A 16,151-nucleotide genomic window follows, 5' to 3' on the forward strand; every position below is an offset into this window, starting at 1 on the left:
CAGAAAGATAGCTCAGGAGGGTGAGAGATTCCCAAGGTAAAATTCAGACCTGTACAATTTGGAAAAATTCCAATGAGAAATTAAAAAGGGAGATATATCTAATCAATTAAATGCCCTTCCAGGTTATCCTCTGATGAGCTCAAATTTTGAAAGTACATATATAGATGACACAGTGAGGGCTAGGCTTCCAAGGACAAAGACCAAAGAGTATCACAAACCTCTAGGAACTGAGTCAGAAGGGCTAAAGTCCAGCATAAACACAGGCTTATAAAATGGAAAGGACCACAATAAAGGTTTCTAATGCTCTATTTAGTGCAGGACATTTAAGGATAAGGAGCTAGAGCATCTGTGAAAAAGAACTGAGGGTCTTACTTGACTGTGAGTTGGCAACGCCAGAAAATGCTAATGAGTCTTGAGTTGGGTCAAGATGATGGTCATCAACAGATCAGGGGACTTTTAGTCCCATTTGGGCCTCTGCTGGTCCACCCATAGAGCTTTTTTTTTCCCCCAAGTTTTATTTATTTTATTTATTTATTTATTTATTTTGCGGTACGCGAGCCTCACACCGCTGTGGCCTCTCCCGTTGCGGAGCACAGGCTCCGGACCCGCAGGCTCAGCGGCCATGACTCACGGGCCCAGCCGCTCCGCGGCATGTGGGATCCTCCCGGACCGGGGCACGAACCCGCGTCCCCTGCATCGGCAGGCGGACTCCCAACCACTGCGCCACCAGGGAAGCCCCCAAGTTTTAATTTTTTAACTTTTTATTTTATATTGGAGTACAGTTGATTAACAATGTTGTGTTAGTTTCAAGTGTACAACAAAGTGATTCAGTTATACATATACATGTATCTATTCTTTTTCAAATTTTTTCCCAGTTAGGTTGTTACAGAATATTGAGCAGACTTCCTTGTGCTATACAGTAGGTCCTTGTTGGTTATCCATTTTATTTTATTGTATATATATTTTTAAACATCTTTATTGGAGTATAATTGCTTTACAATGGTGTGTTAGTTTCTGCTTTATAACAAAGTGAATCAGCTATACATATACATATATCCCCATATCTCCTCCCTCTTGTGTCTCCCTCCCACCCTCCCTATCCCACCCCTCTAGGTGGTCACAAAGCACCAAGCTGATCTCCCTGTGCTGTGTGGCTGCTTCCCACTAGCTATCTATTTTACGTTTGGTAGTGTATATATGTCACTGCTACTCTCTCACTTCGTCCCAGCTCACCCATCCCACTCCCCGTGTCCTCAAGTCCATTCTCTGCCCATAGAGCTTTGTGCTTACCTCTGGATGCCATGTTTAAGAGGACGCTAACAAACTGGAACATATTCAAAGAATGCAGTCAGGAAAGTGAAGTACCTGCAAATCATGTCATATGAGAAATGGCTGAATGAATGAGAGAGATTTAACTGGGAAAGAGCTTTGGGTGAAGGAGGGCCATCGTGACTGTTTTGATAATTGAAGGGCTGTCAGGTGGAAGAGAAAAAGACATTCTATATGGAATCAACACCAGCTGGTAGAAGTGTCACAAAGGTAGACTTCAGCTGAACAAGAAATAACTTTCTAAAATATGAGCTGCTTGGGAATTCCCTGGTGGTCCAGTGGTTAGGACTCTGTGCTTTCTCTGCTGGGGCCCAGGGCTCAATCCCTGGTTGGGGAACCAAGATCCCGCAAGCCGCATGGTGTGGCAAAAAAACAAAACAAAACAAACAAACAAACAAAAGAGCGACTTAAAGGTGGAATGGGTTGCTTTACTATGTGGGGAACTTCTTGTCACTGGAAATGTTAAGAGTTGGGGTAAAATGGCCACTTGTTAGGGACACTGTAGACGAGATTGCTATGTTGGCTGGGAAGAGAGTTCTGCACCTGTCTAATTCTAAGATTCTGTGGCTCTATTCCTTTGTATCTATAAGATTGAATGTATTGAGCTTCTGAGTTTGGGAATCTGGGACAAAGTAAGAGAGAGGTAATTTGGCCCAGTGGTCAAGAGGGTGGGCTCTGCAGCCAAACTGCTAGAGTTCAGATACTGGCTCTGCCACTTGCTGTCAGGCCTTGGGTAAGTTGCTTAACCCCTCCAGACTTCCATGACTTCAGGTATAAAATGGGAACAATAATGGTACCTGCACCTTGAAGGACTATAGGGACAATTAAATGAGATAATATATGCACAAACAGTCTAATACATAGTAAGCATTCAATACATGTTAGATTTTATTAATACTAAGAAAAATACTGGGCTTCCCTGGTGGCGCAGTGGTTAAGAATCCGCCTGCCAATGCAGGGGACACGGGTTCGAGCCCTGGTCCAGGAAGATCCCACATGCCACAGAGCAACTAAGCCCATGTGCCACAACTACTGAAGCCCACGCGCCTAGAGCCCGTGCTCTGCAACAAGAGAAGCTACTGCAATGAGAAGCTCACGCACCACAATGAAGAGTAGCCCCTGCTCGCCACAACTAGAGAAAGCCCACGCACAGCAATGAAGACCCAACGCAGTCAAAAATAAAATTAATTAATTTTTTAAAAAGCCCTATAAATATATATCTTAAAAAAGAGAAAAATACTAACTTAGGTTGACTAACTCTGAGTTTTAATGAACAAATCACTCCATCCCTGCTTAAGTAGGGTGGTAAGCCAGTTCTCTATCCCAGGTAAGGACCATACTTATAATCTGGTAACCATATCAGAGACCATTTAAGGAGGATTTGAGACTCTAAGAGATACCCCAGAAAAATCACTCACTTTTTAGACCGGGCTTGCATTTGCAGTGTGGAAGCCTGTAACATCACACTTGTGTTTGCAGTGTAATCATTGAGGGAAATTCCCTGGCGGTCTAGTGGTTAGGACTCCAGTGCTCTCACTGCCGAGGGCCTGGGTTCAATCTCTGGTCGGGGAACTAAGATCTAGCAAGACGCATGGTGCAGCCAAAAACAAACAAACAAAGAAGCAAAAACCAAAACAACAACAACAACAAAAAACCCCACACCAAACCAGTGTAATCACTGAGGAGAAAACAGTGCCCCTCGTTTGCTGGCCAATCTTCCTGTCTCTAGTCTCTCATTTCTATTTCAGCTTCTGGAACAATCTTGCTCACATCCGGTTTTCATCACATCACTGGTTTCCTCAAGAAACCAGTGACTACCTTTTGCTTAGTGGATCAATCCTAAACTCCTCAGCTTAGCATTTGAAACCCCCCCGCCCACCAATCAAGGACTTTGTTTCTGGCCCCTTTGGGCAGACTTAGAAAGCATTTGATGGATTCCATCCCTGGTTAACTGCTTCAAACAAAACAAAATATCAGTCTTATTGAGGTATAATTATATACAATGAAACTTACATAAAGTATAAAATTTGATACTTTTTTTTTTTTTTTTTTGCGGTACGCGGGCCTCTCACTGCTGTGGCCTCTCCCGTTGCGGAGCACAGGCTCCGGACGCGCAGGCTCAGTGGCCATGGCTCACGGGCCCAGCCGCTCCACGGCACGTGGGATCTTCCCGGACCGTGGCACGAACCCGCGGCCCCTGCATCGGCAGGCGGACTCTCAACCACTGCGCCACCAGGAAAGCCCAAAGTTGATACTTTTTAACATACATATACACCTATGAAACCATCACCACAGTTAAGATAGTGAACAGTATCCATCACCACACTAAATTATCTCTCGTCCCATTGTAATCCCTCCCCAAGCAACCACTAATCTGCTTTCTGTCACTATAGATTCGTTTGCATTTCCTAGAATTTCATATAAATGGAATCATATAGTATGGTACCCTTTTGGGGGGGTGGGGGCATCTGGCTTCTCTCACTTGATATATCAATGTATATACTCTGAGATTCATCTATGCTTTTTGTGTGTGTCAATAGTCAGTTCCTTTCTATTGCTAAGTAGCTCCATTGTATGGTCATATCACATTTTGTTTAGCCATTCATCACTTGATAGACCTTCGGGTCATTTCCACATTTTGCCTATTATGAATGACACTGCTATAAACATTCCTGTACAAGTTTTTGTGTGGACATATGTTTTCATTTCTCTGGGGTAGATACCTAGGAGTGGAATTGCTGGGTCATTTGGTAACTCCGTGTTAAAACAGTTGAGGAATGGCCAGACTGTTTTCCAAAATGATCCTACCATTTTACACTCCCAAAAGCAGGGTACAAGACTTCCAGCTCCTCCACATCTTGAGGCCTTTCCTTAGCCACCATCTCCTCAGTGTCATTTCTTGTTGCTTCCCCCTCCCCCAGGAGTTTCTTTCCATCCACTTCTTTGGTTGTCTCCTTCGGTTGTCTCCTTCAGTCTCTTGGCTTAAAGGCTATCTACCTGCTGACCACACCCAACTTTCTACCTCCAGCCACCACTCCCTCCTGAACTACAGACTTGTCCTGTTCGACCAGGACAGTCCAGGTTTATGCCTATTACTCTGACACGATTATCAATAGTGTTCTGGTATACTAGTTTTCTATTGCTGCTGTAACAAATTATTACAAACTCAATGGATTAAGCAACACAAATTTATTATCTTACAGTTTTGGAGGTCAGAAGTCTGACACAAGTCTTACTGGGCTAAAATCAAGGTGTCTGGCAGGACTGCAACCCTTTCTGAAGGCTCTAGGGGAAAGTCTGTTTCCTGGCTCATTCAGGTCATTGGCTGAATTCAATTCCTTGTGGTTATAGGACTGAAGTCCCCATTTCCTTGCTGACAGTCAGCTGAGAGTAATTCTCAGCTTCTAGAGGCCACCCCCATTTCTTGGCTCCTGGACACCTTTGTCTTAAAAGCCAGCCAAGTCCTTCTCATGCCCCATTTCTTCTGCCTCTTTTTGCAACCTCAAGTCTCTCTTCCACCTTCCTCTTCCACTTTATCTGGGTCCACCCAGATAAGCCATGATAATTTCTCCATCTCAATATCCTTAACCTTAATCACATCTGATAAGTCCCTTTTGCCATGTAAGGTAAATATTCACAGGTTCTTAGGGATTAGGGTGTGGACACCCTTGATGCAGGGGGGGGTGGGGGGGGGCGTCATTATTCTGTCTACCACAACTGGTTTGGACAATTACATGAACAGCCTATGCTCCAGTCAACTGTCTACTTGACTTCTCTACTTGGATGTCTCATGGGCATTTCAAATTTAACATGTCCAAAAGAGAACTTTTAATTCCTTTCTCACCAAAACTCCGGCCCTCACCAGTCTTTCCCACCTTAGCAAATGGCAACATTATCTACCTTTTTAATCAAGTCAAAAGCGAAAAACCTAGGTGCCATCCTTGATTTCTTTCTTTTATTCCCTACATTCAATTGCTCAGCACATACTGCTGAGTCCAAACTCCAAAATATATCTTGAACCCATTCACTCCTCTCCATCCTTATTGCCACCATTCTAGTCCAAGCCATCATTTAAAAAATTTTTTTTTAAATTTTTTGTTTTTGGCTGCACTGCTTGTGGGATCTTAGTTCCCCGACCAGGGATTGAACCCGGGCCCACGGCAATGAAAGCACTGAGTCCTAACCACTGGACTGCCAGGGAATTCCCCATAAGCTATCATTTCTTACTTGGACTTTGTAATAGCCTCTTAACTGGTCTTCCCACTCATTCTTCCCATCTATTATCCACACAGCAGAGAGATATTTTAAAAATGAAAATCAGATTATACAGCTTCTCTGCATAAAAACCTTCAATGACTCCCCACTGCATTTAGAATAAAATCTAACTTTTTACTAAGGGGCAAGTGGCCACATATGATTTGGCCCTCTCTCCAACCTCATCTCACCCATTCTCACTCACCACACTCTGGCTACGCTCACTTCTTTGCTGTTTACCAAGACTTTCCCATTACCAGTACCACTTTTGCATCTGCTGTACTCCCTGCCAAGAATTTTCTTCTCCCTAGTTCTTTATGTGGTTGGTTCATTCTTATTTTTCAGATCTCATTTCAAATATCACCTCTCATAGTGGCTTTCCCTGGCTCCCTGATTTAAAATATTTCCTTTACTCCCCACGTAGTTCTGATAAAGCACCCTGTTTATTCCCCTCATAACATTACAATCCATACTTACCTAACTTGTTGATTCGTTTTTTATTGACTGCCACCTTCAGTAGAACGTGGGCAAGGAACTTAGCTGCCTCGTGTGCCACTGTGCCTGGAGTGCAAGCGGTCATTGAATGAATGCACGAAGCCAGTCTTCTCAGCTTATTCCAGATACCTTTTGCTTCCTTCCACCTCTGAGACACCACGTACACCCTTCCTTCAACCTTCAACCTACTCTCCCTCCAACCTACTCTTCACCAACTATTATCCTCTCACGTCCCTCAAAACTTAGTTCAAGACTCATTCCCTCCCAAACTGCCTGCTCTCACCTGTGATTATCCCTTTAATTATTGATTCACTAAGTTTATATGGAGCCCCTCGGTAATCTTGTAAACAGTTGTTGCTGCATTATCATGCCCTTGCTTGTATTTGCTTTGTAATTATAGTCACTTCATATGCATAGGTATGTTTTGTTCCTTAAGGCTATAAGTTACTCTTGGGTCAATGTTGCATCACACAGGCTTCCCTGGTGGCGCAGTGGTTAAGAATCCACCTGCCAATGCAGGGGACACGGGTTCGAGCCCTGGTCTGGGAAGACCCCACATGCCGCGGAGCAACTAAGCCCGTGTGCTACAACTACTGAGCCTGCGCTCTAGAGCCTGCGAGCCACAACTACTGAAGCCTGCGTGCCTAGAGCCCGTGCTCCACAACAAGAGAAGCCACCGCAATGAGAAGCCCACACACTGCAACGAAGAGTAGCCCCTGCTCGTCGCAACTAGAAAAAGGCTGCGTGCAGCAACCAAGACCCAACGCAGCCAAAAATAAATAAATAAATTTATTTTAAAAAATATATTGCATCACACATCTTTACAATCCTCCTAAAGTACTTAGCCCAGTTTTGTGGTGCCCACTGCCAGCCATAAGGCAGAAAAGCAGAACACTTCCTTCATACCTCTGAGAAAATGCAAAGAGCTGGAAGTTCACTTCAGGAACAGAACTAGAGTTTTAAAATAATTTTTTGCAGCTTTCAGAATTTTTTAAGAAGTTGTTCACCTCAAGGAAAATCAAGAGTAACTAACATGAACGATTCATTCTGGGTTAAGAATTTGCTATCCTCTAAACTCTAACAGATTGGGTTACAGATGAGATTTTCATGTGTGTATTAACTGCTCTTCCCCATAAAACACAGTCTGCCCAGCGGTTGGAAAAATGAGTTATTTTGATATATTTCAATAGGACAGGTTTCTAAGAGTTTAAAGATTTTGGCCAGTATATATAGATAGCCATAGTTTTACAACTCAGATTAGTAATAAATGACCAACATCATTTTTCTTTGGAAAATAAATTTAATAGGGAAAATTACTTTCAACATACTGCAAGTCTCTCTCTCTGTGTGTATAAATTAACAACTTAATATTAGATAGTTTTTTAATATATAGATAGGCACTATTCAAAAGGTACAGTTACATAAACTTGACATAGAATCCCCAAGGTGGAATAAACCCGAAATTTGATTTTAAAAAATTTAGTAGAGATGATTAGACGGAAGTGTTTTTTGTTTAGTTACATTTTGTGTGTGTGTGTGTGTGTGTGTGTGTGTGTGTGTGTGTATGTGTATGTGTGTACATCCAATGTTCTATTTGATCCTTTCTAGGCAACTGGGACATGTTGTGAGAATAAGTTGACTAAATAATTTATTTTCAGGGTAGGCTTGTAAAGCAAGTTAAAAAGGCAGAGAATTCAGGCCACTTGAACTATACATGACTTCAACTGAAAGGTCTTCTGGGGCATGATGAAGCAGTCATGGTATAAACTACCTTCCAGAAACACAAGATTCTAAGCCTAGGATGCTTCAAATTAAATAAAGAAGGATGGTTCTACTATGACAGTGGTAACTTTTGTGTTTTTTTGTTTTATTTTTTGTAATTTATTTCTTTTCTCAGTTCCCCATTTTTACTTTTTATTTTTTCACACACACACACAGTGTATTTTATTTTTACAAGAGATAAACTGACACCAAGCATTGTAAATGGATGACCACAACAAAAGCAACAATGATTGCAATTACCAAACACGAAACACACTCATACTATGTCATAATACTGACATTCAGTCCAGGAATCCTCCACTGCAACAGCTCCTTTACTTTGCAGTGAAAATTGATTTGTATATTTTTTGCGTCTGAGTCCTTGTGGGATTTTTTTTTTTATTCAAACAGAAAGTCACAAAAATTATAATCATCCTCATCACTCAGTCCCATGTAATTAATTTTTTTTCATCTTGATCTTTTGTTAGCACTTTTATGAATTCATCAGTTTTCCATTAGAGTTCTGAAAATACTTATTCATTCAGTTCAGCAGTATAGTCAGTTACCAGAATCCTGTACTTGTCACAGTCTTCTCCATGAATTCCTTGAGGATGAAACCCTTTTATAGGAACATTTTTGCGAAGGCAACAGAGTACACCCAGAACTGTCTGTAAATGACAAGAGACTTAAAAATGACCAAGGTTAAAGATTTGATGAAAGTTCATAATAATGAAATTGACAAGGAAATTTAGTTATTTCTGAGATATACATTTTAAAGTAATAACTAGAATTATGACTTATAACATTATACCAGAACATATAAGATTTTTAGAAATTTCATGTAATGTCTGAAACGTTTATATTAACATATTTCCATACAAATAACCCAAAGAAAGTTTAGTATTAGTTGTTTTTTTGGTTTGTTTTTTTATACTGCAGGTTCTTATTAGTCGTCAATTTTATATACATCAGTGTATACATGTCAATCCCAATTGCCCAATTCAGCACACCACCATCCCTACCCCACCGCGGTTTTCCCCCCTTTGTGTCCATACGTTTGTTCTCTACATCTGTGTCTCAGATTTTGCCCTGCAAACTGGTTCCTCTGTACCAGTTTTCTAGGTTCCACATACATGCGTTGATATACGACATTTGTTTTTCTCTTTCTGACTTACTTCACTCTGTATGACAGTCTCTAGATCCATCCACGTCTCAACAAATGACTCAATTTCGTTCCTTTTTATGGCTGAGTAATATTCCATTGTATATATGTACCACATCTTCTTTATCCATTCGTCTGTCGATGGGCATTTAGGTTGCTTCCATGACCTGGCTATTGTAAATAGTGCTGCAATGAACACTGGGGTGCATGTGTCTTTTTGAATTATGGTTTTCTCTGGGTATATGCCCAGTAGTGGGATTGATGGATCATATGGTAATTCTATTTGTAGTTTTTTAAGGAACCTCCATACTGTTCCCCATAGTGCCTGTACCAATTTACATTCCCAACAACAGTGCAAGAGGGTTCCCTTTACTCCACACACTCTCCAGCATTTGTTTGCAGATTTTCTGATGATATTCATTCTAACTGGTGTGCGGTGATACCTCATTGTAGTTTTGATTTGCATTTCTCTAATAATGAGTAATGTTGGGCAGCTTTTCATGTGCTTCTTGGCCATCTGTATGTCTTCTTTGGAGAAATGTCTATTTCGGTCTTCTGTACATTTTTGGATTGGGTTGTTTGTTTCTTTAATATTGAGCTGCATGAGCTGTTCATATATTTTGGAGATTAATCCTTTGTCCGTTGATTCATTTGCAAATATTCTCTCCCATTCTGAGGGTTGTCTTTTCGTCTTGTTTATGGTTTCCTTTGCTGTGCAAAAGCTTTGAAGTTTCATTAGGTCCCATTTATTTTTGTTTTTATTTCCATTACTCTAGGAGGTGGATCAAAAAAGATCTTGCTGTGATTTATGTCAAAGTGTGTTCTTCCTATGTTTTCCTCTGAGAGTTCTATAGTGTCCAGTCTTACATTTAGGTCTCGAATCCATTTTGAGTTTATTTTTGTGTATGGTGTTAGGGAATGTTCTAATTTCATACTTTTACATGTAGCTGTCCAGTTTTCCCAGCACCACTTATTGAAGAGACTGTCTTTTCTCCATTGTATATCTTTGCCTCCTTTGTCATAGATTGGTTGACCATAGGTGTGTGGGTTTATCTCTGGGCTTTCTATCTTGCTCCATTGATCTATGTTTCTGTTTTTGTGCCAGTACCATATTGTCTTGGTTAACGTAGCTTTGTAGTATAGTCTGAAGTAAGGGAGTCTGATTCCTCCAGCTCCGTTTTTTTCCCTCAAGACTGCTTTGGCTATTCAGGGTCTTTTGTGTCTCCATACAAATTTTAAGATGATTTGTTATAGTTCCGTAAAAAATGTCATTACGGAACAGAGTTCTGTAAAAAATTTGATAGGGATTGCATTGAATCTGTAGATTGCTTTGGGTGGTATAGTCATTTTCACAATGTTGATTCTTCCAATCCAAGAACATGGTATATCTCTCCATCTGTTTGTATCATCTTTAATTTCTTTCATCAGTGTCTTATAGTTTTCTGCAAATGGGTCTTTTGTCTCCCTAGGTAGGTTTATTCCTAGGTATTTTATTCTTTTTGTTGCAATGGTAAATGGGAGTGTTTCCATAATTTCTCTTTCAGATTTTTCATCATTAGTGTATAGGAATGCAAGAGATCTCTGTGCATTAATTTTGTATCCTGATACTTTACCAAATTCATTGATTAGCTCTCGTAGTTTTCTGGTGGCATTTTTAGGATTCGCTATGTATAGTATCATGTCATCTGCAAACAGTGACAGTTTTACTTCTTCGTTTCCAATTTGTATTCCTTTTATTTCTTCTTCTTCTCTGATTGCCATGGCTAGGACTTCCAAAACTATGTTGAATAATAGTGGTGAGAGTGGACATCCTTGTGTTGTTCCTGATCTTAGAGGAAATGCTTTCAGTTTTTCACCATTGAGAATGAAGTTTGCTGTGGGTTTGTCGTATATGGCCTTTATTATGTTGAGGTAGGTTCCCTCTATGCCCACTTTCTGGAGAGTTTTTATCATAAATGGGTGTTGAACTTTGTCTAAAGCTTTTTCTGCATCTATTGAGATATCATATGGTTTTTATCTTCAATTTGTTAATATGGTGTATCACATTGATTGATTTGCATATACTGAAGAATCCTTGCATCCCTGAGATAAATCCCACTTGATCATGGTGTATGATCCTTTCAATGTGTTGTTGGATTCTATTTGCTAGTATTTTGTTGAGGATTTTTGCATCTATATTCATCAGTGATACTGGTCTGTAATTTTCTTTTTTTGTAGTATCTTTGTCTGGTTTTACTATCAGGGTGATGGTGGCCTCATAGAATGAGTTTGGGAGTGTTCCTTCCTCTGCAATTTTTTGGACGAGTTTGAGAAGGATGGGTGTTAGCTCTTCTCTAAATGTTTGAGAGAATTCACCTGTGAAGCCATCTGGTCCTGGACTTTTGTTTGTTGGAAGATTTTTTTTTTTTTTTTTTTTTTGTGGTACGCGGGCCTCTCACTGTTGTGGCCTCTCCCGTTGTAGAGCACACGTTCCAGACGTGCAGGCTCAGCAGCCATGGCTCATGGGCCTAGCCACTCTGTGGCATGTGGGATCTTCCCAGACCGGGGCACGAACATCTGTCCCCTGCATCAGCAGGTGGACTCTCAACCACTGCACCACCAGGGAAGCCCGTGTTGGAAGATATTTAATCACAGTTTCAATTTCATTACTTGTGATTGGTCTGTTCATATTTTCTGTTTCTTCCTAGTACAGTCTTGGAAGGTTATACCTTTCTAAGAATTTGTCCATTTCTTCCAGGTTGTCCAATTTTTTGGCATAGAGTTGCTTGTAGTACCCTCTTAGGATGCTTTGTATTTCTGCGGTGTCTGTTGTAACTTCTCCTTTTTCATTTCTAATTTTATTGATTTGAGTCCTCTCCCTCTGTTTCTTGATGAGTCTGGCTAATGGTTTATCAATTTTGTTTATCTTCTCAAAGAACCAGCTTTTAGTTTTATTGATCTTTGCTAGTGTTTTCTTTGTTTCTATTTCATTTATTTCTGCTCTGATTTTTATGACTTCTTTCCTTCTGCTAACTTTGGGTTTTGTTTGTTCTTCTTTCTCTAGTTCCTTTAGGTGTAAGGTTAGATTGTTTACTTGAGATTTTTCTTGTTTCTTGACGTAGGCTTGTATAGCTATAAACTTCCCTCTTAGAACTGCTTTTTCTGCATTCCATAGGTTTTGGATCGTCGTGTTTTCATTGTCATTTGTCTCTAGGTAGTTTTTGATTTCCTCTTTGATTTCTTCAGTGATCTCTTGGTTATCTAGTAACATATTGTTTAGCCTCCATGTGTTTGTTTTTTACATTTTTTTCCCTGTAATTGATTTCTAATCTCATAGCGTTGTGGTCAGAAAAGATGCTTGATATGATTTCAATTTTATGAAATTTACTGAGGCTTGATTTGTGACCCAAGATGTGATCTATGCTGGAGAACGTTCCGTGCGCACTTGAGAAGAAAGTGTAATCTGCTGTTTTTGGATGGAATGTCCTATAAATATCAATTAAATCTATCTGGTCTATTGTGTCATTTAAAGCTTGTGTTTCCTTATTAATTTTCTGTTTGGATGATCTGTCCATTGGTGTAAGTGAGGTGTTAAAGTCCCCCACTATTATTGTGTTACTGTTGATTTCCTCTTTTATAGCTGTTAGCAGTTGCCTTATATATTGAGGTGCTCCTTTGTTGGGTGCATATATTTTTATAATTGTTATATCTTCTTCTTGGATTGACCCCTTGATCATTATGTAGTGTCCTTCCTTGTCTATTGTAACATTCTTTATTTTAAAGTCTATTTTATCTGATATGAGTATAGCTACTCCAGCTTTCTTTTGATTTCCATTTGCATGGAATATCTCTTTCCATCCCTTCACTCTCAGTCTGTATGTGTCCCTAGGTCTGAAGTGGGTCTCTTGTAGACAGCATATAGATGGGTCTTGTTTTTATATCCATTCAGCAAGCCTGTGTCTTTTGGTTGGAGCATTTAATCCATTCATGTTTAAGGTAATTATTGATATGTATATTCCTATGACCATTTTCTTAATTGTTTTGGGTTTTTGTAGGTCCTTTTCTTCTCTTGTTTTTCCCACTTAGAGAAATTCGTTTAGCATTTGTTGTAGAGCTGGTTTGGTGGTGCTGAATTCTCTTAGCGTTTGCTTGTCTGTAAAGCTTTTGATTTCTCCATCAAATCTGAATGAGATCCTTGCTTGGTAGAGTAATCTTGGTTGTAGGTTATTCCCTTTCATCACTTTAAGTATATCATGCCACTCCCTTCTGGATTGTAGAGTTTCTGCTGAGAAATCAGCTGTTAACCTTATGGGAGTTCCCTTGTATATTATTTGTCATTTTTCCCTTGCTGCTTTCAATAACTTTTCTTTGTCTTTAATTTTTGCCAAGTTGATTACTATGTGTCTCAGCATGTTTCTCCTTGGGTTTATCCTGTATGGGACTCTCTGCACTTCCTGCACTTGGGTGGCTATTTCCTTTCCCATGTTAGGGAAGTTTTCGACTATAATCTCTTCAAATATTATCTCTGGTCCTTTCTCTCTCTCTTCTCCTTCTGGGACCCCTATAATGCGAATGTTGTTGCGTTTAATGTTGTCCCAGAGGTCTCTTAGGCTGTCTTCATTTCTTTTCATTTTTTCTTTATTCTGGTCTGCAGCAGTGAAATCCACCATTCTGTCTTCCAGGTCACTTATCCGTTCTTCTGCCTCAGTTATTCTGCTATTGATTCCTTCTAGTGTATTTTTCATTTCAGTTATTGTATTGTTCATCTCTGTTTGTTTGTTCTTTAATTCTTCTAGGTCTTTGTTAAACATTTCTTGCATCTTCTCGATCTTTGCCTCCATTCTTTTTCTGAGGTCCTGGATCATCTTCACTATCATTATTCTGAATTCTTTTTCTGGAAGGTTGCCTATCTTCACTTCATTTCGTTGTTTTTCTGGGGTTTTATCTTGTTCCTTCATCTGGTATATAGCCCTATGCCTTTTCATCTTGTCTATCTTTCTGTGAATGTGGTTTTTGTTCCACAGGCTGCAGGATTGTAGTTCTTCTTGCTTCTGCTGTCTGCCCTCTGGTGGATGAAGCTATCTAAGTGCCCTGATGGGAGGGACTGGTGGTGGGTAGAGCTGACTGTTGCTCTGGTGGGCAGAGCTCAGTAAAACTTTAATCCACTTGACTGTTGATGGGTGGGGCTGGGTTCCCTCCCTGTTGGCTGTTTGGCCTGAGGCAAGCCAACACTGGAGCCTACCTGGGCTCTGATGGGGCTAATGACAGACTCTGGGAGGGCTCACACCAAGGAGTATTTCCCAGAACTTCTGCTGCCAGTGTCCTTGTCCCCATCGTGAAACAGAGCCATGCCCCAGCCCTGCAGGAGACCCTCCAACACTAGCAGGTAGGTCTGGTTCAGTCTCCCCTGGGGTCACTGCTCCTTCCCCTGGGTCCCGATTCACACACTATTTTGTGTGTACCCTCCAAGAGTGGAGTCTCTGTTTCCCCCAGTCCTGTCGAAGTCCTGTAATCAATTCCCACTAGGCTTCAAAGTCTGATTCTCTAGGAATTCCTCCTCCCGTTGCCGGACCCTCAGGTTGGGAAGCCTGATGTGGGGCTCAGAACCTCCACTCCAGTGGGTGGACTTCTGTGGTATAATTGTTCTCCAGTCTGTGAGGCACCCACCCAGCAGTTATGGGGTTTGATTTTACTGTGATTGTGCCCCTCCTACCGTCTCATTGTGGCTTCTCTTTTGTCCTTGGATGTGGGGTATCTTTTTTGGTGAGTTCCAGGGTCTTTCTGTCGATGATCGTCCAGCAGCTTGTTGTGATTCTGGTGTTCTCGCAAGAGGGAGTGAGAGCACGTCCTTCTACTCTGCCATCTTGTTTTCCTCCTCGACAGTGGTAACTTTTAAATGTTAAATGTTTTCATTTAGTTTCTGATAAGGCATAATTTACACCATGGTGTGTGCACTCAGAAGTCAGCAAAGATTATGAGTTCCAGGACTGTATCAGGAAGCCTGGAGTGAATCTGGGTGAAACTAGGCTGCTGTGGGTTGGTGTAAGCTGTGAGCCTGTGGCGGAGCTCCCGGCGTGGTATCTGCCCAGCCACTTCAACTACATGTTGCTCTGAGGAGTCATGGCAATGCCCTTTTTTGGTGTTGTGTAAATTGCCTACTTACATTCAGAGTGTGAACTGCACATTTCACTACTGCTAGGTTCTGTTGTAAAACCTGGTGGGATGCCATCCTGCGACGGTCATGTTGGGAAACCCTCGGTGGCGTAGATGTTTACAGGGCCATCAGTTTGGAGCTCAGGTATGGCCGAATCTTCTCATTTCCAAGAGCAGCAGACAGGAGCACCCTCTTGTCACTCCACGCGTGCACAATTCTGAGGCTACATTTCTCTCTGATTGCAACACACCTTCAGTCAGTGCACTTCTAGCTCCATTCCGTTTTAAAGAGTTGGTTTTTTAGACTTTAGTTGTCCAGTTTTGAAAAACTTCTTCAATTCCCGTAATTCCTGGGGCTTCAAACTCTGATCCACCCCTGGGGTCAATTTATAGCTCAGAGGAGACAGGATGTAACCATTTTGGTAAAGACAGATTCTCTTGCAGAACTCAAAGGTGCCAAACATAACTCCAAAATATGGAACTATCTGTTTAAAAAGAAAATGAAAATCATGTTAAAATCTTAAAAGAAAACATCAATGCGTCTGCAATCGACTTGGATCAGGGTAAACTAAGATAAAGGCTGTAGACAATACAACATGGTCATTCTTTTCTGGAATCAGGGAAGATGGCAAAATGCAAGCTGGCCCAGTGAGGGTTGGGGAGAGGAATGGCAGAACCATTGAAGGGCACGCCCTGGGGAAGCCTGGGTCTGGGTTGATATGCATGTAGGCAGTCTGACACTGCCTGTCAACATATGCTTGTCCTTTTTTTTGGCTGTGCCTCGCGGCTTGCAGGATCTTAGTTCCCCAACCAAGGATCAAACTTGGGCCCAGCAGTGAAAGCACTGAGTCCTAACCACTGGACAGCTAGGGAATTCCCAACATGTGCTTGTCTTGATTGGAATCAGGAATCACTTTGCATCAAGGTTAGTCCAAGGTTAGTCCACAGTTCTTAACTTTTTTTTTTTTTTTGGTTATGGAGTTCTTTGGGAAAATAATGAAAGTTATGGATCCTCTCT

The 16,151-nt window shown here is 41.1% G+C and overlaps 1 protein-coding gene across 1 annotated transcript in view; it reads right to left on the reverse strand.

Annotated features, from left to right (window-relative positions):
* Positions 1 to 6,400: 6,400 nt before the first annotated feature.
* The window catches only part of SLC25A43 (solute carrier family 25 member 43), a 43,804-nt gene continuing 34,053 nt past the window's right edge, over positions 6,401 to 16,151 (reverse strand). Inside the window, exon 5 of the mRNA XM_022562971.3 lies at positions 6,401 to 15,618. Within this exon, the coding sequence (XP_022418679.1) occupies positions 15,418 to 15,618 (201 nt within the window). The 3' untranslated portion in view covers positions 6,401 to 15,417. The remainder of the gene's footprint in view (positions 15,619 to 16,151) is intronic.

The sequence above is a fragment of the Delphinapterus leucas genome, chromosome X, assembly GCF_059928025.1.
Source record: "Delphinapterus leucas isolate spDelLeu-1000000601 "Yukka" chromosome X, BTC_Dleu_Yukka2, whole genome shotgun sequence".
NCBI classification, from domain to species: Eukaryota; Metazoa; Chordata; class Mammalia; order Artiodactyla; family Monodontidae; genus Delphinapterus; species Delphinapterus leucas.